Here is a 22,970-nt window from a genome sequence, read left to right as displayed (position 1 = left end):
CACCAGTCAGGTCTTAGGTTTTAGACTTTGTACCATCTCTGCTCTGCTACTTCTTCTATGATTACATTGTGATCTGTCTGGATAAGTGACAGCATTGTGCGGTATAGTCCATAGGGTAGATCCACTGCTGTTTTCCATTTACATGGATAATTTGGTTTATCCTTCAACTGTTGTAAATTACATTTGCTGATGATACTGTTGTCTACTCCTGTGCCCCCTCAGCTCTTTTCTTTTTTTCTTTCTAACCCTTATTTGTATAGAAATAAATAAGTCATGCTTCAGCTTAACCTGTCCCTTATCTCTGCCCCCCAGCACAGAATGTCTCCCAGACTAACCTTGATTGTGCATACATATTACTCTGCAATGTGTTCTTTAATAGGCTATTTAATGATAATAATACCTTTTATTTGTATAGCACTTTTCCTGCAAACGTTGCAGCTCAAAGTGCTTTAAACTATATGCAACTATAGTTATGCAAAAGGATTAACAAATGCAATATAGTTAAACAAAATTATTAATAAATGCAGTTATAGTTGACACAAAAGATGACACAAAAAATACAAGACAGAAGCATAGTCTGTTTTTCTTATTTTAATTGCTCAACATTAAATACCCTTAAGTAAAATATGAGGTAAGAGAAAGGTTGTTAAAGCATTGACCATTTTGATTTTAAGAGGCACACACTGAACACTAACAATGTACTGTATACTATGTGTGTGCAGAACAAAGACCATTTTCCATAGTGTAATAAAATCCCATTTTGTAAAATGCACTGATGTTATACAGAATCATAGGGCCACAAGTACCGTATGATGACGTAATACATCAACAATACTATATATTTCTAGCACAATACTGGTACACAACAAACACAGCCCTATCCTTATCCAGCCTTATATGCATTGAAGGAACTAATTTCCTGTAAATCCAGAACTACTGTAAAAATAAAGATTAATGGTACTGTTGTTTCTGCTGCTTACTGTACAGTAAGAGACTTACTGTCTCTCACACTGACTCAGACCCATAATGGTAGTGGTGAGTGTCTCACATGATCAAATTACTTCAGTACAGCTCCTTTCATAGGCCTGTTATTTTTAGTTTGTGCCACGCATTCATCAACTCTGGATGTGGCCGTTAGTGTTTGCCTTACACAAAGATATTGCCAAAGTATACAAAATAACAGTTAATATAGTATAGTAAGGAACTTGTGCTAGGTCTACATTCATTGTACAAAGTCAAACAACTTGAATAACAATAAAAACAACGTATGTAACAATTTCCCAAATGATTAACAAAAACACTTTTTTTTAACCATGTTAAAACCAGATAAAACTGGAACATTATTTCTTCATAATTTGCACATATTATTTTGTGCACATATTATTTTGCATGAAAGATATCGTGAATTGCCTTGGCAGTATAAACTACAGCAGCTATCATCACCCAACAACTACAATACACAGTAGAAACAGTTCAGAAAAAGAGCTAATTGCACTGTCCATAAATACAACTCATGGAAATACCATGTCGGTTTCACACATCTGGTTTACAATAAGTAGGGATGGGTCTGGCTCACGTTTTTGAAAAAGATTAGTGCTAGAATAAATTAATTGATCCCACACGTGGGGCATCATTTCAACAACAATGTTGTTTGTATTTTGAAGCATGATTGTGACTGGCCAGCCAGGAGTGATCTGATACTGACAGTGAGTGAATGAAATGAAAGAGCAGGGTCTGCTGCTATTGGATAGAATGATGACCCATGCTGCCCATCAATCTCACAGATTAGAGGCTTGCTTTAGCTGTGCCACTTTTTATTTTTTTATTGCCTATTTTTTTTATTTGGGCCCCCAACTGACCCCCAACTGACTTATTCTGACTCCCTAACTGGTTCACCTCCTTACAAAAATGTCTACAAATAGACAGCAGTGACGCATTAATTCCCATAAAAGTATTGCAGGTTAACAGGTTAAGCACAGGTATGTCACAGGTTAAGCACATCCTGTCAGACAACACTGTTGGCCTCGCGCCCATTAGTCTTAGTCAAATTCCTAGCTTCCACGTCTGTGTAAAAATTAGTAGCAAGACACGCCATCCTCTTGTTGAGAAGCTGGAAGGCGGTGTCAGTGCCACCCTGGGGAGAGATGGCTCTGAATGACACCTGACCATCAGGCGTCTCCTCTCCTACCACCCCTGCCTCCCTCACCGGGGGCCTCCACAGCTTGGGATGGAAGCAGCAGTAGTACAGGGTTTTGAACCCCAGGCCCAGGAGGTAGATGACAGGCAGAGTGGTGAGCAGGATAGGGGCGTAGAACCTTGTCAGCACTGGGTCTCTGTACCACCACCATGTGACCAGAAGGATCCCTCCATCCGTGGCCATGAAGGAGTGGTAGATGATGCTCCTGCCCCTGCTGCGCCCCTCGGCCACGTTGAACCAGCTGAAGTACCAGATGAGGCCTACGGTGGCCCGGTAGAGCCACTCTCCGGCAGTGCTGTCCATGAAGTCTGTCTCCTGCCACCAGACCCAGAAAACCAGCACTGGCCAGAGGAGTAGGAAGTGGGCGGCCACATAGCTGGGCAGGACAGAGGCGAAGAGGGCCACTGCTGCCACGCGTGGGGCAATCAGCAGGAGGTTCCACAGGAAGTAGACCAAGGAGGAGCACCAGCCCTGCTTGGCCTTGTCAGGCAGGAAGGAGCGCAGGGAGCGGTGGTAGTCCACTACCATCCACGCAATAGAAGTGGTTGACGCAACAACGCTCACGCCTATGAAACAGAAGTTGAGACATGAGAACACAGACAAAAAGAAGTAATAAAACAGTGAAGTGCTCACCAGTCCTCTGGAAGCATGCAGTACACAACCCAAGGCGAGCGTCACATACATACAGTGTTTATTTTTTATTTTTTTTATGTCTGATAGTCTGGTGTACTGAAATAATAACTGTAGGTACAGTAGGTGACAGTTACTCACACTGTACTGTCCTGGCTTTGTTGGTGTGCAGCATGATGTAGGTCATGAGGGTGAGCTGGGGGGCACTCTCGCAGAAGGTCTCTATGAGTCGCAGCATGCTGAGGTCATGGGTCAAATACACAGCATACTCTGAGCCCTGCTCCCTCCGCCACCACACACGGAAACCTTGCCATATGGCTGAGAGGTGCCTGTTGACACCCAGAGCAGAAATAAACAAGACACGCCTGTGACATAGATACATACTGAACATTCTACAAATTCTGTACATCCTAAAAAGGTTTATAATGAATGTCCCTTGACCTGAGGGTGGAGAGAAACATTGTTGTGTTGCAGAGCCTGCCAATGATTGAATGGGTTTACTTGCTGAGTGCTGACACACCTGGGAGTTTCTGCACAAGTCAAATAGTATTACCTGCGCATGAGCTGCTCTGTGAGTTTTGGAGAAATTATACAAATAATTGTCAAACAGCCTGCAGCAGGCTGGTCATGGGATTGCATAGCATTGACCTACTTCTCAAGTATAGGGAAGTGACTTCAGAAATCTTGACTGTAAAATTGAGGAACTTGAACCTACAACTTAATAACCATGTGTGTCCATAATGTTTTATTGTCTGGCAATAAACATGGCTACTATAGACTACTCTCATCAATCCTATCTTCATCAATGAGAGCCAGTCAATACAATATCTCTCGTAAGTGTAGCTAGTTATAAGATATGTTGAGTGTATTACCAATAGTTTAGTTCCATGATTGACAATGATCATGTATGCAATGTTAACATAATAGTTCTCTAAATCCAAAAGAATCTAGCTACCTGCAAAAGAATCCGAGCTGAAGTACATGTATCAGGAACGAAAGTTTGAAGCAGCTGCCAAAAATAACAGCCCTGGCGGTCCGCGCATCGAATCCCTCCTGCTCACGATCATATTTAAACCAGAACCAGCTGAACATCTGGACCACGACAGAAGACAGGACCATGAGGCCAATCAACACTCCGAACCAAAAGAAATCCCCACGCGAGTAGAACTCTGCGGCGACCCAGAGATCAGAGCCCACGTCAAGCAAGAAAGTGCACACACTGATTACCGAGAAGACAAAATCAAGCCATGAGTACTTAGAAAAGGTGGGGCACTCCATGGTTATCTATCATAACCGCGCACACGTTTTCCGTTAACTTTCTTCATGCAATAGCACTATCTCCATCATCATAGCGAGCTAGCCGCTATCCCGTTATCGGTGGGAATTCACATGGCTGATCGCTAGAATCAGATCACACAGAATGCCCAATGCATCTGGCCGAAATGTAAACACGGCACCCAATTTGAACGAGAAAGGACTGCATTACTCCCGCCGAAGTCCCCATTGTAGTTTTGCTATCTCAAGACTGTAGAGTAAAGTAGTTGAATCATTGCAGTGACGTGGTGAACCTCAACGATCACAGAAGCCACACCCACCATAACAAGTTGGGAAGAGAACTTGCCCAGTGGCAAGGGGAAATGTAACAGTACACTACAACGAACAACTATTTGTGTGTCTAATCTTTTATAAAGTATGGTGTAGCATTGAGTACTTATGTAGGCTACATATAAGTCAGTGATCTACACGGTAGGCCTGGCACAATATGCTTTGTGAAGGGCACCAGATGAATGAATGATTTAAAGTGAAAATAAATGCCATGAATAAACTACTAGGAGAAGAAGAACATAACAACAGGAATACAACATGACCTATTACCGAGTTATTGCAGATAGATAGCAGTCACTCATTATTTTCTATTTTTGCTTAGCCTATGTCAGTCAAGTAAAGATATGTGGGATTTATGGAAATCTGGTCGATAAATAATTTCTTATTGAATGTGAATTAATTGCAGAGTTCAAGTTGAAGGGTAAATGAAGTGGTCTGTCTGGATCATAGACTTTCAATAGGTTCGTTTGAATAACCCGTTTGGATAAAATCATATCTTTAATCTTATATCAAATATCCGTTGGTTAAGGTTTGAATGATCATATATCTATGTTTTGAATGTAACTAAAACTTGATCAAAGGCTTTGCTGTTTGTAATGTCAACAGTCTTGTGTTTGTCAAGAGGGCACACCCACTTCTGCGCGCAGCCTATGGTATCCAGGACAGAGGGGACGGACGCATAATTTATGTGCTTTTTCAGCCCTCGCGCCCAAGTGTATGTTCTTCTGCCTTTGGAGTGTGTGTGAGTTGCACACCATTTTATTACCGGGGCAATGTCAAGAGTATACATCGGAAGATTGAGCTATCGGGCGAGGGAAAAGGACGTCGAGAAGTTCTTCAAGGGATATGGGAAGATACTTGAAGTTGACCTAAAAAACGGGTAACAAAATGAACGCCGATATCATGTAGCTAGCTGGTGGTGGTAGATATCTGGCTAACCAGTTAGCATAACCGCTAATGTTTGTGGCCTGTTCCGCACAGGCCCGTCGTGTGAAAGGCCGTACATGTTTGGAAGATTGTCTTGGATAATGTTATAGCTGTCTCTGTTACGTTACTTGTTATGTTGTTATTTTTCGAAAAAGAAAAAGGAATTAAAAGTATTATGTACATGGTTAGCTAGCTAACGTTTAAAGTAAATAAAGTAATCGAACGTTAGCAATAGCAGCGCATAGCAACCAGGAATGTGGCTGGTGGTGCTGAGGCCGTGTCATTGGCTGCGTTCGTAAATTTGCTCTCAGAGCGCCGGAGCGCACACTGGGTTCAACGTCACAAAGGGACCAGGTAATTTAATTGGACATGTGGCGTTCCATGAGTGCTGATCAGATTTCCAGAGCGTATTTACGAACGCAACCTTTGTGTCGCGCGTGCTTCGCAGCTAGCTTAGCGCTCACTCACAGGTTGGGCAACTCTTCCTGAAAGACGTCGTAATGTTGGCCACCAGACAAATTGGTTCATGTATGTAGCTGTGTTGCTGATAATACTCTTACATCTTCTGGTTATTTCGTCTCTTCAGTTGCTGGCCATGTGAAATTGTTGCCTGGAGAAAAACCTCATTCATAGGCAAAAATGTGGTAACGTGTACATTCGATCTCTGGTCTGGGGGCTTCCTACCTAGAGACATACTGAAGTAGGCAGCGTGCTAGCTACAACAGAGGCCTTGCTCTCGCCCCCCCCCCCCCCCCCCCCGTATCAATATAGGCTAAATGACAAATGTACTTAGCCAGCATCATGTAAGGCGCTATACCACGGAGTATTTGAGGGTTCTAAGCTGTAGCAAACATCGATCCCAGTGTTTGCTTTGGGCCAGTGTTGTTGACGCGGGTGTGTTATGGGCGCCAAAACATGCTGATTGACTGGCCGGTGTTGCTCAATGTCTACCGGTATATGGCTCAGCACGGTATAAATACATGATGGTGAGGTATTTGGGTCACATCATCGGGAACGATCTATGTGATGACAGTGATGTGCAGCGCCAGTGTTGCAAACTACGCACACGCCAATATGCTGGCACGCAAATGTCATGTGTATGGATGATGTTAAAACAGCCCCTTTTAGAGCCTACTGTACTACACTCTATACAGCCCACTTGTGGTGCAGCTATAGTAAAACTAAAATGAAAAAGCCTCAGGTGGCATTTAATGATGCATTCAGAGTCATATATTTGTGACTAGTAATGTTCCCACCCTTCATGCCGTATTGAGGAATTTTATGTACACATTTAAGTGTCGATTAATTGATATAAAAACGTAGGCCTAATCATAATAACCATAACTGAACCCACACAAAGTGACACACGGTGGTACTCTTGTTTTTGGAAACATTGGAACAAATGTCTATGTATTTTAATCACTGTGGTCTTGTGAACTGCAGTGATTATATTTGTGTTGTTGTCCTTGTATTGTATTTTATTTTATACTGATGTAGACCTATGTGTCTGAAATAAAGTTAAGTTGAATTGAATAATCTCACTGACTGGTGTAATATGATGCAAAGCCTACTAACATGATTCAGGCCTCATATTGTCAGTTGATGTTTTTGTTTGTTTTTCACACCATTTGATCGCCAAATCTGTTGGCCTCGGCTCTATCCCTAACATGTCTTTCCCTCTGTATAAAGGTATGGGTTTGTTGAATTTGATGACCCCCGTGATGCAGATGATGCGGTTTATGACCTGAATGGGAAAGACCTGTGTGGGGAGAGGGTTATTGTGGAGCACACCAAGGGGCCGCGTCGGGATGGGAGCTACAGCTCTGGAGGAAGGAGTAAGTACTCAATGGAGTGGTGCCTTTATGAGTGGGGGAAATGTGATTGAGGAGGCTTACAGTGCAGTGAATGGTACTTTTACACACTACTGCATGACATCTCAAGTTTGTCCTTGGTGGCTGTTGTGCATATAATAATGGCTCGTTTTAGCTAGGCTATGGCTATTGTGGGCTTAATGCTGCCACACTTGTACACCAGATGTGCTGTCCATTTCTTACCTTTACCAAATGAGAAGGGAAGTCTGGGGGCCATCTGTTTCTCAACTCTTGTTGCTTCCTGGGGGATAGAAATGGAAACTTGTAGTCAGAACAACATGCACCTTTACCATAGTTTGTTTATCCCCACAGCTGGCACATACACATCTTGAATGAAAGAAAATGTACATTGCACCGTTAGAATAGTGTCACTTTTAACACCTCCCATTACTGTAGACACATCTGATTTCAGGACTTGCAATTGTTCTGTTGCCACCATGCCTATTAGACCACTGATGGTCTCCTTAGCATACTGGTGTCCCAAGGATTGGACGCCTACAGTTTTATATTATCTTGCAAATGTAGCCTGAGACAGTACTTCATTTCTACAGTCTGCATGGTAATTAACAGCAATTGTTTTAAAAACATTTAAATTTTTGAGTTGATGAGGGATTTGGAATTATATGCACTAGAGCCACCAATGACAGGTTGTTGTCTTGGGAACCCATATGCTTGATTGAAAATTTGACAGGGAGACAATGCACTTGTAATTGAAATAGTCAGGAAAATAAGGGGAAATAATCTTATGAGATTCACTATTATTGAATACTTGCTGATGGAAAGTAACAATTCTGTGATTTGAATAGAATACATTGATTAATTTGTTTTTAATTATAACTATCTTGTGTAATCAATTGTTGTTTTATTCAGGACTTTTTTTATTTTGTTTAAATGAATGTCAATATAGGTAAAGATTTAACAAAGACCCTCAATGTTTTAATTGAAAGAGTCCTTTGCTGACTGCCTGCCCCTATTGCTGGCCATGGTGTCCCCTATCCAAGAGTGTGGTTTGACCATTCTGGGCCCCTGGGCAGACCAAAAAAGGGAGCCATTGTGAATGAAGACCGCTTTGCCCATTAGGCCCAGGCCGGGTGGTGAGGATGCCATGGGGGTTAGGAACAGATGTGGGTTGAGCTCTTATAGGTGCCTGAAAAAAAAAATGTTTTGTTAAGTGAAAATGTATCTATTAGTTATGATAGTTAGAAACATACGTTAGTTAGTTCACCGTAAGTACTTGAGTGAGTTTTTTATGTTGCTTTTGATTTAAGTTTGTATGTAGAGATTTATATTCAGTTCTACCAAACTTCAATCTGTTTTTATTTTTATGATTTTTCTTTGTTTTTAGTGTTAAAGAGTAGGGACATGTCAGTGTTCTTGATGGAAAGTATCATGACTTTTCTAGGCCAGTGAAAAATATACACCAAGGATTACATTTTCTTTCTTTTATATATTTTTTTTGAATAGCTGATCTTGTTTTTGCACCCCTCCCCCTTGTTTAATTTCTCCCAGATTTATATTGACGTTGTTTATAGACTGTAGCTTGGAGTTAAATAATAAGGCTGTCCTCTGTCTGTCCCCTACCCTAATTGTTACTGCCCTTTCCTTATTACCTTGAAGGCGGAGGTGGTGGTGGTGGTGGAGGTGGCGGTGGCGGTGGAGGTGGAGGTGGAGGTGGAGGTGGTGGTGGTGGGTATGGGCGTGGTGGAAGAGACCGATACGGCCCACCAGCCAGGACAGACTATCGTTTGATTGTCGAGAACCTCTCCAGCCGCTGCAGCTGGCAAGACCTGAAGGTAAGCCTGGGTCAACAATATAAGTAAAGACCAACATTTTAGGCTTGGCCATAACCCTTCCCGTGTACACGGAATAGTGGATTGAATTGTTGTTTTGTTGTTGCTGTTTTCCCTCCAGGACTACATGAGGCAAGCAGGTGAGGTAACGTACGCCGACACCAACAAGGGTCGCAGGAACGAGGGGGTGATCGAGTTCAGGCTGTACTCTGACATGAAGAGAGCCCTGGAGAAGCTGGACGGCACGGAGGTGAACGGAAGGAAGATCCGGCTCATCGAAGACCGCCCTGGTGCCAGACGCCGTCGCTCCTCCTCCCGCAGTCGCAGCCGCTCCAGGTAAATAAAGAAATAAAGAAATATATGGCTTTCAATTTTCCCCTTCAGTGCTTTGCAATTAGTTCCTCCTAAGCCCGTTATTATTTTTTTTACTTGGCATCACCTACACCCTCCCAACATTTAAACAGGCCCTCAAAACCCACCTCTTCAAGCTGGCCATCACCAGTTAACCCTCTCCCCCTCCCGTTCCCATGTGTCCCCAGCACTACCTTAATTAGGCCCCTATACTTTCTTTTATTTATTTTTTCTGTCTTTTTGTTATTACTACTCGATCTTTTCAGTTTGTAAAGCGTCTTTGAGTGTCTAGAAAAGCGCTATATAAGTCTAATGTATTATTATTATTATTATTATTATCACCACTTCTTAATGGCACCTGGCGTCCATTGATGACACTTCTTCTTCCTCGTCCCCAGGTCTCGCTCAAGGAGCCGCAGGTCCCGCAAGAGCCGTAGTCGTAGTGAGAGCAGCAGTCGGAGCCGCTCACGCTCCAGGTGAGTGACAGAGGCTGCATTTAGCTCTCACACTGCTGCCAGAGCGTAGTCCTTAACGGTTTTGGGGTATATACTGTCTTTATAAAGGTCACAGTAACTTTTGACGTTTTCTGTGCAGTGAAATCGACTTAGCCAGAGCTCTTGTCACAACCATGATTTTGCCCCTTATCTAGATGTCATGACACTAGCTAGCAAGTGTATGGTTGTTGGTGGTGGATATTTTTTGGTGGATATTTTTAGAATTACCCATTTCCATGAAAATGTATCTGACGGGTTGTCTACGCTTTCCTCTTTCCTCAGGGCGGCAGCTTCCCGCTCCCGCAGTCGCTCCCACAGCAAGAAGAACAAGAGCAAGGGGGGCCGCAAAGAGGAGGAGGAGCGCAGCAACGGGGCCCACAAGCCCAAGGAGGGGCGCAGCCGCAGCAGGAGCCGCAGCAGCCCCAAGAGCAAAAAAGGCAAGAAAGAAGGGAAGAGGGCCAGGAAGGACGAGTCACGCTCCAGATCCAGGTCTCGCTCTCGCTCCAGGTCTCGCTCCAGGTCAGGGGTCAAAGATCGCTCCAGGAAATCTGTCTCCAAGAGCCAGGAGCCGGTCAAGAGCGACGAGGAAGGAGGTGCAGTTGAGAGGGCCTCCCGGTCCCGTTCTCGCTCCCACACCCCAGAGGAAGCCAAGCCCAGGGCCAGATCCAAATCCAAGTCCAAGTCAAAGTCCAAATCTCCCTCACCTGCCAAAGCCCGGTCCCGCTCTCCTTCCGTCTCCCGATCCGAGTCCCGCTCCAAATCTCGCTCTCAATCTCGTTCCCGCTCCCGCTCTAGATCCCAATCCTGAGTCAATATGTCACCATGACCCCTTGTTCCCATGTCGCCCCTCTCCTCCCAATCCCCCCACCCTTGCGTCTGTCCCTTTTTGTTTTTTGATAAATAGTTGTAGAAAACAGGCACTCATGCTCGATGTGTCTTTCACACATACATGCTTCTCCATTTCTTTTTAATATTCTTATTCTACATATTTTTTCCAGTAGTGTCGTCTCTTTATGGAGGTGTTTGTAAAAATACATTGGAGTGTGAGAAATCTCAAAAGGTATCACTTTGGGTAGATTTTTATAAGTTGAAATTAATAAAATGCAGTAGTAGGTGTCTTAACCTTTGTATCACATAATAAAGGCATAGTGTGCTGTCTGTGGTCTGCAGGGTGGGGTTTGTTTTATTCCATTGCTTCTTTTTACCTTTGTGGAAAAACCTTTTACCAGTTACTTTCAAATAAAATCAAAACATGCCTGATCAAATGATTCTGTCATATTTTACTAATGTTTGTCTTGTATTTGAAGTTAATATGCTGCATCTCTTAGGAAACATTACACATTATTGTAGCCTTGTTAGTGCTTACACTACTCGTTATAGGGTGCAGGACGGATGTCCAGGTGCCGATTGAAACTACTTGGATTGTGCTCCTATTCAGCCACAAGATGGCATGGTACAAGTTTTGTCGTTTGAGCATGCTGACAGAAATGAACTGTCTTTTGCTCATGTAACCTTAAGGGAACGTCATTAAAGTGAGACTGCATATTACTTTGGTGTTTAACATCTAGGCTATTGTAAACAACGTGATCATTTCTGGGGTTTTAATTCAATAAGCTGCATTGGTCTGGTCATATATGCAGCGTACAGAGACACACGTCTACAAGTCACTCCCTTAGGTTACTTTGCTACATTGTTTTTTTTTTTACAAACGACTGTTCAAACCGTGTACGTAGATATATAAATCCGGGCGGCAATTATAGTTTGGTCATTATAACTCAACTTCGATATAGGCCTTTTTCATATGAATGCTTCTGAAATTATTTGCAATACATTTTTATGTCTTTTGTGTAATTTCTGTCTAACATTATTGATCTGGCAAAGTAGGCTATATTTTAGAACTGAAATTAGAGATGTCAAAACCCGCCTCTAGCCTATCGCTCAAGGGAGATGGTCCGTATTGCGCACACAGAACTATCGGGTAGGCAACGCTTCATTCCCATGGATGGAGGGGTCTATGACTGCCAGTGAAGGAGGCGCTAAGGAACGCGGCAGTGGATTGTTCAGCTAGTTTTTAGAGAGGGGAGAGGCCACATGCTGGGATTCCTTGGTTAATGATTTCAAAAATGCATCTTAATACGGCAAGGTTAGACTGAAACTTCTTTGAATATGCGACGGAGCTCATCAGTGAAGGCGGAACAGAACCTCATCCACTTAAGATCCTTGATTGCGTTTAGGATTTAAGGCCAACTGAATAGATGTAGAAGAAGTGTTTGATGGACATTATAGCCTAAGCCCCCTACAGCAGTGGTCTCGACAAGGAATACGGTTACTGTATCGATGTGTCGGGGGACGAATACCACAAATGACGGCAGCAAAGGCAAGTAACTTTCCTCATTAACCTTATCCAAAAGTAACATCCCGGTGTGATACCGATTGGTTGTTACATTCGCGCAGTATATAAGAGAACAAACTTCAGACAATTTACAGTGCAACATTGTAGCCTTTTTAGAAGGTCATTGGGGGATTGTCGTTTTTCCTCACATCTGTTCAAGTTGAAGACTGACAGTAAAGCTGCCATAGAAGGCTATCTACGCACCGTCGACCAGACTATACATTTTTTTTCCTACATGAATGTTTTTTAGACTTATTGCGGGAGAACATTTAAATAAGACACAAATAAATGAACTTGATCATTGTAGCATATTCAATGCCTGTACCAACAGCTTCAAAGGAATGCATGCAGCACGTTCCGTCGGTCTATCGCTCTCTCTCTCGTCACGCATATAAACGTTATTTGAATTTCTGATCAATACTTAACCTGCAATTGTTCTTTTATTACAATATGGTACCATGAAAGATAAACCATTCTCCATCTATAGGTACATGTTACAAATGATAGGCTGCAGTTAATTTGAAATAAATACGCAACAAGGTATAGTCTCCGTGAAATATCTATTAAGTGATTGATAATCGAATCGAATGTGGAACGCAGAAATCTGATTAAAATCATGAGGCATACATGTATTCCCTCCAGACTGGTGTTTGGCGCTCTATCGCATAGACAAACTGAGCTGGTTAATAATCATAATTATTCCCCGTGCATTGTGCGCACAGATAGGACGGCGTTGGGTGGAATTGCTTGACTGTATTGTTTATTTCCATGGGGAAATAAGTTAAACATAAAAAATTAAAAAATACCCACCGATTTTTGTAGTACACTGTCAAATTCCGATTGTCCATTTGGGGGACTCCTTCCCATTCCTAAGTGGCTGCCTTGGGATATAAGGCACTTAGCTAATTATAACGAATATCGAAATCAACCCAAAGATTGATTTGATTCCCCCATCAAGTACTGCTTGTGACTATGCGAGCATTTGGCCATTCTCCACTTTCCTCACTCATTAAAAGTATGAGTGGAAAAACAAGCTAATGAAACTAAGGTCTGGTTTGCATCATTCATTTATGATGTCCATATCAGTGACCATGAGTAAAGAGAATGTTCTTGCTCTAGGCAACTGTTTTCATAATAGCCTAAATTAGGCAGTACACACATAAAATACTTTCCATCAGACTTTGTCTGAGATAATTCATCATTATCATCACCTTTCAACAGGCTGCAAAGGTTCTGAGGTTCAAACCTGCAACCAGCCGGATAAGTTATCAAGACACCGCAGACTCCGTGAGCATTTAATGCTGAATGTGGATTAACATCTCAGAAATTAATTACCCTGTTTGAATAGACAAAACATCTTTCTTTGAGGTCAGGCAAACCTAACCAAAAACCCAGTCTGGATTGTGAATTACAAGACACAGAGTATAAGAAACTCCTGCCAGACACAGTATGGTTTGTTTTTTTATTTCAGACCAGCTGAATCGGCCACATTTCTCTTCTAGAAGACGTTTTGTTCGTTTTTTTCCACTGCTCGTTCAACTAGAAAATACATTTGAGTGGCGTAGTGACCAGGCCTTTAGCTGTTGAGTCGAATGCAGGGAAACTGTGTATGGATGCTTTTCAGAGAATTTCATCATGCCTGTTTTAAGAAAGAAAAAAAGCACTTGTGCTCTCTGAACACATGCCAGCCATGAGCTGCAGTGTATTCGTTTCTGTGAAGAAGAAAACACTGGTTGGTGTTTGACATTCAGAGAGTGCTATTGTTATCTTTTCTGCTGATGTAAATCAATACAAAGCATAGATTCAGTTTTGCATGGGACTGCATTGCTCTCAATATTAATTAAAATCCACAGCATTTACACATTACTTCATGAGCAAAAAGCATTTGCATATCTGTTTCCAGCCTATGAAGTTGGGTTGTGGTTTACCATTCAAAGTGCTAAAACAGCTTTGATGAACTCGAGCCAAATGATGTGGCCTAATGACACATCTGTATATGAATACAGTATACCAAACTGTGAAAGGACATGCCTTTTCCATGTGCCAATTCCACCCTGAATGTCCCATACATGTTTGTGTTTTCACCCAGAAAGTCTTTAGATTTGCCAAAAGACAGGACGTGTTACAAGGACAGACAGGATTTACATGTTAGCTGCCTTTCATGTGTCTGGATCACGTCTGGCGTGTTGTGTGTCGTTATCAGAATGTTCGGCAGGGACAACATTTCAAAAGGCATTGTTGCATGAGTAGGACTGTGCAGTAATTGCAGTTAGAGTGTTTGAAGCTGTTTTTCCATTTCACTGCACCTTGTTTATGGTCATGTGAGAACTCAAGGAGAACGGCACATGTGTGAATGTTTCCCTGTTTTTGTTTGTACTTTTACATTTACAATTACACCACAGACATGAAAGGTTTCGAATGGTTTGTTGGAGGAGTTATCACTCTACGGTAATTATTTTCTTTGGGGTGATTAACTTTGATAAAGGTTTCAGAATACAAAACATGAATACAATGTTATTGAGGTCAGCTCATCTGCAAAGCCAGGAACACACATTAAAGACCTTCCACATTCCACAATTAAACTTTTGTTGCGTCACACAAAAAGATCAAAGCTTATTAACCAGCAGTTTCAGCAGTATGAAAGAGAGAACTTAAAGTTCACAATGTCTAAGGCTAAGCAGCTTTATGTTTATAGGAAACAGTGTAGCTTCAGCATTGTCTTCTATCATTAACCCCTGACCCTTCCCCTCCTCCCTCAGTCTTCCAATAGGGCGTGACCCACCCGGTGGCACCATGAAGACCCAGAAGGCCGGTGACCAATCGCCCGGCTCCCCCACCCGCCAACGGTTGTCCCGCTTCAGCCTCCGCAGCAGGAAAAAGAAGGAGGGCCTGATCAAGGGCAAGCTGCGCATCCGCTCCATGCCAGGAGCCTTCCTGGTGCTGGGGGTCATCGTGGTGGCCGTGGGCACGGCGCTGGCGGTGGCAGGCTACTGGCCCTACCGGACACACAGATCATCGCTGCTCGGCAAAGAAGCTGCAGAGAAGGGAGGCGTCTCGGAGCCTCAACCCCCTTTCTTGACTTTCGGGCCCAAGGGCCTCCTGTCCACGACCAGCCTGATCCACAGCGAGCGTATGAAGCTCCTGGGGCCCGTGATCATGGGCGTGGGATTGTTCATCCTCATCTGCGCCAACACGGTGCTGTACGAGAACCGCGACAGGGAGACCCAGATGCTGCTGGCCCAGATGCGCAACGTGATCTGCTCCGTTTCGGCGGTCGTGCCCTCGGCCGACCTCTCCGAGATCGCGGCGGCCAACTCCATGGGCAGACACTACCAGTGGTTGAGCAGCCTGCCCGCCACCCACCTCAACATCCTGTGCCTGCAGCAGCTGGCCACCTCCGAGCCGCTGCTGCAGACGAGGGACAGTGGGGAGGAGGACGGGCCAGACGACGGCACCTTCCGGCAGCGGGCCACCTTACGGACGGAGGCGCTCCACCACCAGGAGTCAGCCTCCACCCCCTCCCTCCACTCGTCCCACTCCAACTCCTGCAACTCCAGCAAGACAGACTTCAACATTCGGGGGGCCGGCGCTGAGCCCGGGGGGGGGAGCCCTGTCACGGAACTCAACCAGCCCGGTACTCTCTTTAAGCTCAACAACTGCCTGGTGTCAGCCAGCTCCATGTCCACCCTGGGAGGGGACGACTGGGAGGTTACTGCCGAGCTGCCCAGGCGCTGCCACAGTATGAGCTACAGGACTAACTCTCACCCTCACCCTCACCCTCGCCCTCACCCTCACAGCCCCCAGACTGTAGTGTGTCTGGAGGAGAGGTCGACGCGATCAAGGGGAGAGGGACAGGTAGGGATGCCCGTACCCACGCAGAGGGAGACCGCCTCGGAGGTGTGTGTCAACATGGCCGGGCGTGTGGAGGCGCCCGTGGAGGAGCTCACCCCTGTGGAGGAGCAGAAGAACCGCAGCTGGCCGCGGCTAGACCTGGGCTGTGCCAGGAGGTACCTGAAGCTGGAGAACAAGGAGGACTCGGTGGACAAGCTGCTAGACCAGTTGGAGCAGCAGTGTTCTCAGTGGGATAAGAGTTTTGGCTCCGGTCCCTTCCAGTGAAAGCCTATATGTCAGTCAAGGGCCCACAGCTTATGGAAAGAAGCTTACGGAAGAAGGATCTTCATGGATGCTGATGTATCGACCACCCCGGAGTATGAGTTTTCCTTTTGGATCATAATAGTTTCCATCTTTGACTCTTGAAATCTAGGAGGCTAAAAGGAACCTCTGTTGTGAAATCCATTCCATGAATCATGCTGAACTATGTTCTCTTGAGGATGTACAGTATTGAGGGGCTTCCAATCTAAAGATACAACACTTTAAGCCTGTTTCTCAACCTTCCATTAAACGTGGAGATATAAACAGTGAGCTTTGGACGCAGATGAATTGGATCGATTTGGCAGACGTTTTTTTTTCTTTTTCTAAGAGGGGAAACAGTAAGCAGACCCCATAGTGTCAGAGATGAGTGCAGCGATTTGCCAACCTGTTTACTGGATTGCTGTTTGTGTTGGCAGTAATAGGAGGATTGAATTTGTATTCCGTTGCCAAAGTGTTGCTGGTTTCCAGGACACAGCAAGCACATCCGAATGTGGGAGGTAGAATATGCTCTCCAATGAAGAACTGTCTTTCACTGTGCAATGAATCTACTAAAACCAAACAACCAGAACCCTTTGAGCCCAGAAGGTGCTGATAGTGTTTGTTGAGTGCAGCTAGTATGAGACATAATGTGGCTTTTATGTAAAATCCCAGAGACCAAATTAACTGCATGATTGAGATGTACGTAACATCCACATTATTATGCAGTATGACACAGAAGGTTATATTGGTTATGGTTATGCATTAGAGAAATATTTTCTATTATCGGATCAGTCCATTTGCTGACCCTCTCCTGGTCATTAGCTAGTGAGGAGGCCCCCTCCTCCTCTGTCCTGTTGATTGTTTCTCACTGATTCCCAGAGTGCATCTTGTGTTTACGAGAGGAGGGGGGTAGGGGGGGGGGGGGTCACTTCCTCCTCAGCCCAGTAGAGGTGAGGGAATGGAGGACAAAGACATGACAGACAGACTGCTGTGTCATTTTGATTTCGTGAAATGATCATCAGTGTTTTTGCATGCAGTTGGGGATGTGTGGGTGCGTGTGGGTGTGTATGGGGTGAGGGTATCGTATAGGGGAGAATATGAATAAGACCCAGAGGACAAGCACCCCCCTCACCCCTAACTCCCCACTGGCAGATGTGGAGAGACAGCTCCACTGTTTAGTCTCTCTCTCTCTCTCTCTCTCTCTCTCTCTCTCTCTCTCTCTCTCTCTCTCTCTCTCTCTCTCTCTCTCTCTCTCTCTCTCTTGTCTGTGTTGCCTGTTTTGTATGCTGTGTGTGACAATTTGTTCTAAATGTATACCAAGCAATATCAGTGGTCTGACAGAACAATCAATGGCCCTGTAGACCATCCAAATTAAACAACAACGCCATGCCTGTGGTTCAAATATAAGGCAGAGCAAAAAAAAACAAAAAACCTTTGTGTTGTCAGTTGTTTTATTCATTCAAGTTGTCATGGTCTTGATCGGTCAGGTATTTAAGCAATATGATATCATAATTGTTTTGTGCTCAATGCTGATGACCCTGTTCCTTTACTGGTAAATTTAACCAATGCGCTTTACAACGGCCTCTCATTCACCCATTCACACACACATTCAGGGCGCCGGCCCGCTCACTGGGAGCAATTTGGGGTTCAGTGTCTTCCTCAAGGACACTTCGACATGTGGCCAGCCGGTGCTCGAACCACCGATCTGCCAACCTTGCGATCATTAGACGGCGGCTCTACCTCCTGCGCCACAGCCGCCCCACTAGATAGAGACTTTGCATTTTCAATCTTGCTCACAGATAGAGAGACCGCCGCCGCCATGGGATGTGAACCAGCGAGCTTCCTGGCCGTCGCCAAGCCGTTCCCCCAGCACCAGAGCTGATCATCAGTTGGCCTCTCCTCCTTTCCACTGCATGATGGATGAAAATGTGAGGAAATGGAAGTCTGAGCAGAGCAGAGTTTCTAAGGGCCTTGAGCGCTTTCTTTCCCCGGCTCGCATCGCATTTCTCCACTGATATTATGCAAAGCTGATGTGTCAGATGACATCCCTCTGACCTTGGGTGTTTGGGGGCAGTCTCTCACCATCAAAGTACCACGATAAAGCAGAGTTACACTGAGGGGATCTGTCTTCATATCGTAGACCACTTTTGGAGCAGTCCTACGGGGGGGGGTGAGGAAATTCCCTAGCTGTAATTATCCTCAGCAGCACCCCTCTCATAGGCCAACCCCCCCCCCCCCCCCCCCCTTATTAGATTTTATGGTTCCTTCCGGGCAGGTATGCAGTCTCTCGTGATCTCTTCTCATTTAATTGGTCGTTTACAAGATGGCTTCTGCGATTCTAACAGCTCGTAAAGCTAGCAGGCAAGACCCAGAGCCCACGGCTGCCAAAACACAAGGAGGTGGAGAATTACATGTTTTCAGGGGGGCATGGGGGGCGGGGGGAGGAGGGTCAGAAGAGCTAAAGTGACATCACTTTATGCCAATGGTTCTGGGCCACTAGTTAATGCCATTTTCTCTTTTTATCTAGTATGTGATTTACCAGTCCATTTTGAAGGATTCAGTTTGATGCCAGTGAGAATAGTGCAGACCGTGAGAGGGTTTTCCTGTGAAAGAATGGCTCTTGGTCACTGAAGATGCTGCTGGGTTTGGTGCATTGGCACAAGTGTGATGTTCATTACTGTATCTGATGCATTAGCATCTGGCAAGCACGGATTAGCAAGTCTGGGCAATCTGCAGCATGATATCAGGGGTTAGAGGTCAACAACAATGTTAGGCAAATGGAAACTAAATCTATTGCCTTTTTAGCTGATTCCCCATATTATAGATTGGATGCACTCTAAAATAATATCAAATGCTTTTCTATGTCCTTCATCTTCACTGTGAGCGTATGGTAGTTAATCACAGGTAGTCATATACCGTATATCATGCAATATGCAGTGTTATTAGAACATCTGGGGTTTGATTTAGAACGGCTACTGAAATGTTGATTGTTTTATTTTGTGCAGTCTGATAGCATAACAGTCATAAAGTGTGTACTAAACTGAAAAAATCCATTAAATGCTGGTGGGTGGGGAATGACATGTCGCCCAACTCAACCCAACAGAATGTCACAATTAGTGTACAAGTGTGAGAGAGGGAGAGGCAGCAACATAAACGGCTTAAAGCTGGTTGTAATAGTTTTTTACTGCAGTCACTCCCAGAGGCACGGTTTCCTTGGCCTGTGTGCAGGAGTCAATGGGATCCAGGTGTGGACACGACTAAGCTATGGTTTCAGGGGAGATTATTTTACCATAAGGCGAGACAGCAGGGACGGGAAAGTGTGAAATAGAGTTTGGGGGGGCGAAAAAGTTTGACACATTGTGTCCTTGAGTAATTCCCCAGGAAAGTGGAAAAGGAGGTTTCGAAGAATGGCATCCTCCCTACCTTACCCAAATATATGTATATATGTATGTAAGTATGCAAATGTGCCCTTCAGATCAGACTCAAGGGTGTCAGTGAAGAGAGACAGGAGAATCACTTGATTAGTTTTTCTTTTGTGCTGTTGTAAAAAGATGTGGCTTATTTCTTCTTCTCTCCTCCCAGCACTCCCAAGTCACCAGTTCCTTGCGTGAATCTGAACCAACGCACGACTCAGGAGATTTCACAGGCTTTTTCAATGAGTAGGTAGTAGGATTTATGATAATGAGGTTATTATGGAGAATGTTTGCCTCAACAATGGAGGTGAACTCTGAACATCTGAAGGCATTACAGCATCATTCAGACATGGGGGATTATGTGTGTGCTCACAATACTCAATTACAGGACGTCCATTATCCAGTCTCCAAGGTAGATGACACATCACTGTTTAATTTTATTTTTGTTGTGTCTTAATGTGATTTAAATTATATAACTAATTATAGTGAAGCAACTGAGGCAAAAGACAGACCATGTTAGGTCAATATTGTGAGTTGCAGACTCCAGAGTAATTATTCATGGCTACAAATGGAGCAAGGTTTACCGGTTATGAAAATTAGATTACATTTTATACATACAATTAGGTGCAGGGGAGGCTGGTGGAGGTAGAAATCGCAGGATAGGCTCATTGTTATGCAAGGAACGGAATGTGATCAAACACTTAAGAATAACACACATGCCCTTCACCTACCCTTTACCCTACTCCTGCTTCAACAAGGTGAGGGACATGACTAGTATTGATTTATGTGCATTGGTGTAATAATATTAATAATAATAATAATAATAATAATAATAATAATAATAATGCATTTATTCTGTATAGAGCTTTTCTCAGTACTCAAAGACACTACATTTCATGGAGAGAACCAGAATAGATAGATAGATAAATAAAAGGTAAAAATAAAAGCACAGTCAGTAAAAACAACAATACAAATAGTTAAAGTTTTTTTTAAATATGGATTTTGAGGAATTGTTTGAAGGAGGAGAGCGTGCTGGATTCTTTGATGAGTGCTGGAGGAGGAGGTCAGAGAGGTCGGCCGTCTTGTTGATGGCTTTGTAGGTACTTTGTACATCACCGAGCACATGCTATGATCCTAAACCCCAATGAGGGCTTTCATTAAACATCTACTGATGAAAGTATTTCAAAACCAAAATGTTTTGAATACACATTTCTCCTGTCAGATTAGTATTTCTCCTTAAAGGAGCCGGGACCTCAGACCACCTCTGAGAAATTCAGTTCGAAGTTCCAAACAACAACATCCTCCCTAATGATAATATAACCCCCCTGAAATGGCAGTGTTGGACATTAGCTGTTGTTTTTTCTGCACACGTACACATCCGGAAGAGGCAGCCACCAGAGACAGAAAGGTGAAGATCCCCCAGAACACCCCTGACCAGTAACAACATGTTTATGTTTATCTACTAATCTTGTTTCACCAAACTTTAAACCTTGTTCAAAGGTTTAGTTTACATTTGATTAATACAATTAATCCTGGTTAAATCTAAACCTTTCGCAATCTCTGAGGATTTAATTTACTAATCCTAGATTAAATCTAAACCAGGATTAATTTAATCCATGTTGGCTGCAACCCAGCCTCAGTCTTAGAAAGCGCTTTTGGGACCACAACAGTGTTCGTAAATGAAATATGAACACCTTCAAGCCCTTTTGCAGTCTTTCCTCTGTCTTTTTAAGCCAAATGATTCCTGTGTGTGGAAGTAGCCCATGTCTTCCGCTGGCGCTGTTCCCCTCTGACTGATGACGCTGCTATGACAGTTAGCCTGCTGGCACTCTTTGATGATGCGAGCCCACGCACAGGGATGCAGGGAACCCTGCTAGGGGATGACTCTGCTCATGGAGAGAGTCACACTTGGATAACTGCCCGATAAAAAAAACAAAAAACATTTTCCCCAGTCAAAAGCGTCTATGTGACTAGAACTTTGATTATGTCAGCAGTCACCCCAATCACCAACCGCTGGCTGGACATGCGTTCTGAAGAACATCCTAGTGTTTCAGATCGATCGCAGCACGTAGGGTCCTCTGAGGACCAGCTGTTTTCTGTTTCGGTGAGCTGGCAATCTGTCAGTGTTTTCCCCTTTTCGTTGTTTTTGCTCTCTCAGATTACACCAAAGGATGTCCCTGGCAGAGATCCCCCCCACCATCCCCCCATGCTCTCACTCTAAGAGAGATGAGATGAGTCTCATTCTTCATGGTTATCACGGAGCATCACATACTCCCCCAGAGGGAAGCGAATTGAGATAGCTAGTGGGGGTGGGTGAGTGTGTGAGGGGGTGAGAGAGAGAGGAGGCGGTTGGTTGTTTTAGAACTCCTCACTGTCCAATCAGGATGCAACACACCCAACCAGCAACAGAAGACTCTCTCAAAGCCTTTGACTCTGCCAAGCTGTCTCTTCTGATGCCATCACCACCCCACCCCCCGCCCCTCCCCCCCCCATCCGATCTGCACGCAGCATTCCCTTCTGCAGAATGTTCTGGAGGCTGCTGCAGCCTCAGGTGTTTGTTGAACATATCACTCCCTCCTGACGACTGCATTATTTCAGGGCCATTATTCTGGCGTTGTTTGTTTTTGCGGGCTTCTTTGTCTCGGATGTGAACGAGTGTTTGAAACATTGCGAGTCAGTCAGTCTCTGTCTCTAGGGCCAGGGGACATTTCCACCTGAGCGGATCCGTTCACACATCATACAATCACTTAGCTGATATACACACCACCACAGAGACTCTCTCTCTCTGTGCCCCTCACCTTCCCCCCCCTCCCCTTCCCCCCGACCCAGGAGGGGGGGGGTCCAGTGTGTTTTTATGACCATGTGTGTTTGTGTACACCTATACTGCACCAGTGTTTTTTTGTGCTTATCCATGTTTATATTAAGAAGGTTGAGCCAGAGTTGATGTTTATATCTGTGTATAGCTGTCCATTTATTATAGAGTGTGTGTGTGTGTGTGTGTGTGTGTGTGTGTGTGTGTGTGTGTTTGTGTTTGGCCAGTGTGAAAGCGCCACAGGGGGTTCCCCAGACTGCCTGGCTTGTTTACCATTAGTCTCAGGGTTCCAGTCACGAAGCCGCTCTGGTGTTCAGATGTGAGAGAGAGAGGGGGGGAAGGGGAAGGGAACAGAGA

General features: G+C 44.4%; 3 protein-coding genes across 3 annotated transcripts; 2 read left to right on the top strand and 1 right to left on the bottom strand.

The window, feature by feature from the left end:
- Nucleotides 1-2,005: 2,005 nt before the first annotated feature.
- xkr8.3 (XK related 8, tandem duplicate 3) lies at nt 2,006-4,105 on the bottom strand (the record flags this gene model as incomplete). Its single annotated transcript, XM_080527356.1, has 3 exons — nt 2,006-2,763; nt 2,969-3,156; nt 3,783-4,105. 3 exons carry the CDS (start codon nt 4,103-4,105, stop codon nt 2,006-2,008), a joined length of 1,269 nt encoding a protein of 422 aa, XP_080383482.1.
- Nucleotides 4,106-5,113: 1,008 nt separating this feature from the next.
- srsf4 (serine and arginine rich splicing factor 4) lies at nt 5,114-11,118 on the top strand. The gene is made up of 6 exons (XM_080526802.1): nt 5,114-5,312; nt 7,049-7,194; nt 8,854-9,023; nt 9,142-9,356; nt 9,770-9,847; nt 10,148-11,118. The coding sequence occupies exons 1-6, from the start codon at nt 5,206-5,208 to the stop codon at nt 10,671-10,673; spliced, it is 1,242 nt and encodes a 413-aa protein (XP_080382928.1). The 5' UTR covers nt 5,114-5,205; the 3' UTR covers nt 10,674-11,118.
- Nucleotides 11,119-15,050: 3,932 nt separating this feature from the next.
- Nucleotides 15,051-16,373, top strand: tmem200b (transmembrane protein 200B; the record flags this gene model as incomplete). Its single annotated transcript, XM_080525909.1, has 1 exon — nt 15,051-16,373. One exon carries the CDS (start codon nt 15,051-15,053, stop codon nt 16,371-16,373), a length of 1,323 nt encoding a protein of 440 aa, XP_080382035.1.
- Nucleotides 16,374-22,970: the final 6,597 nt, after the last annotated feature.

Source organism: Nansenia antarctica (genome assembly GCF_963989245.1).
Source record: "Nansenia antarctica genome assembly, chromosome: 3".
NCBI lineage: Eukaryota > Metazoa > Chordata > Actinopteri > Argentiniformes > Microstomatidae > Nansenia > Nansenia antarctica.
This window is presented reverse-complemented; position numbering and strand designations above follow the sequence as displayed.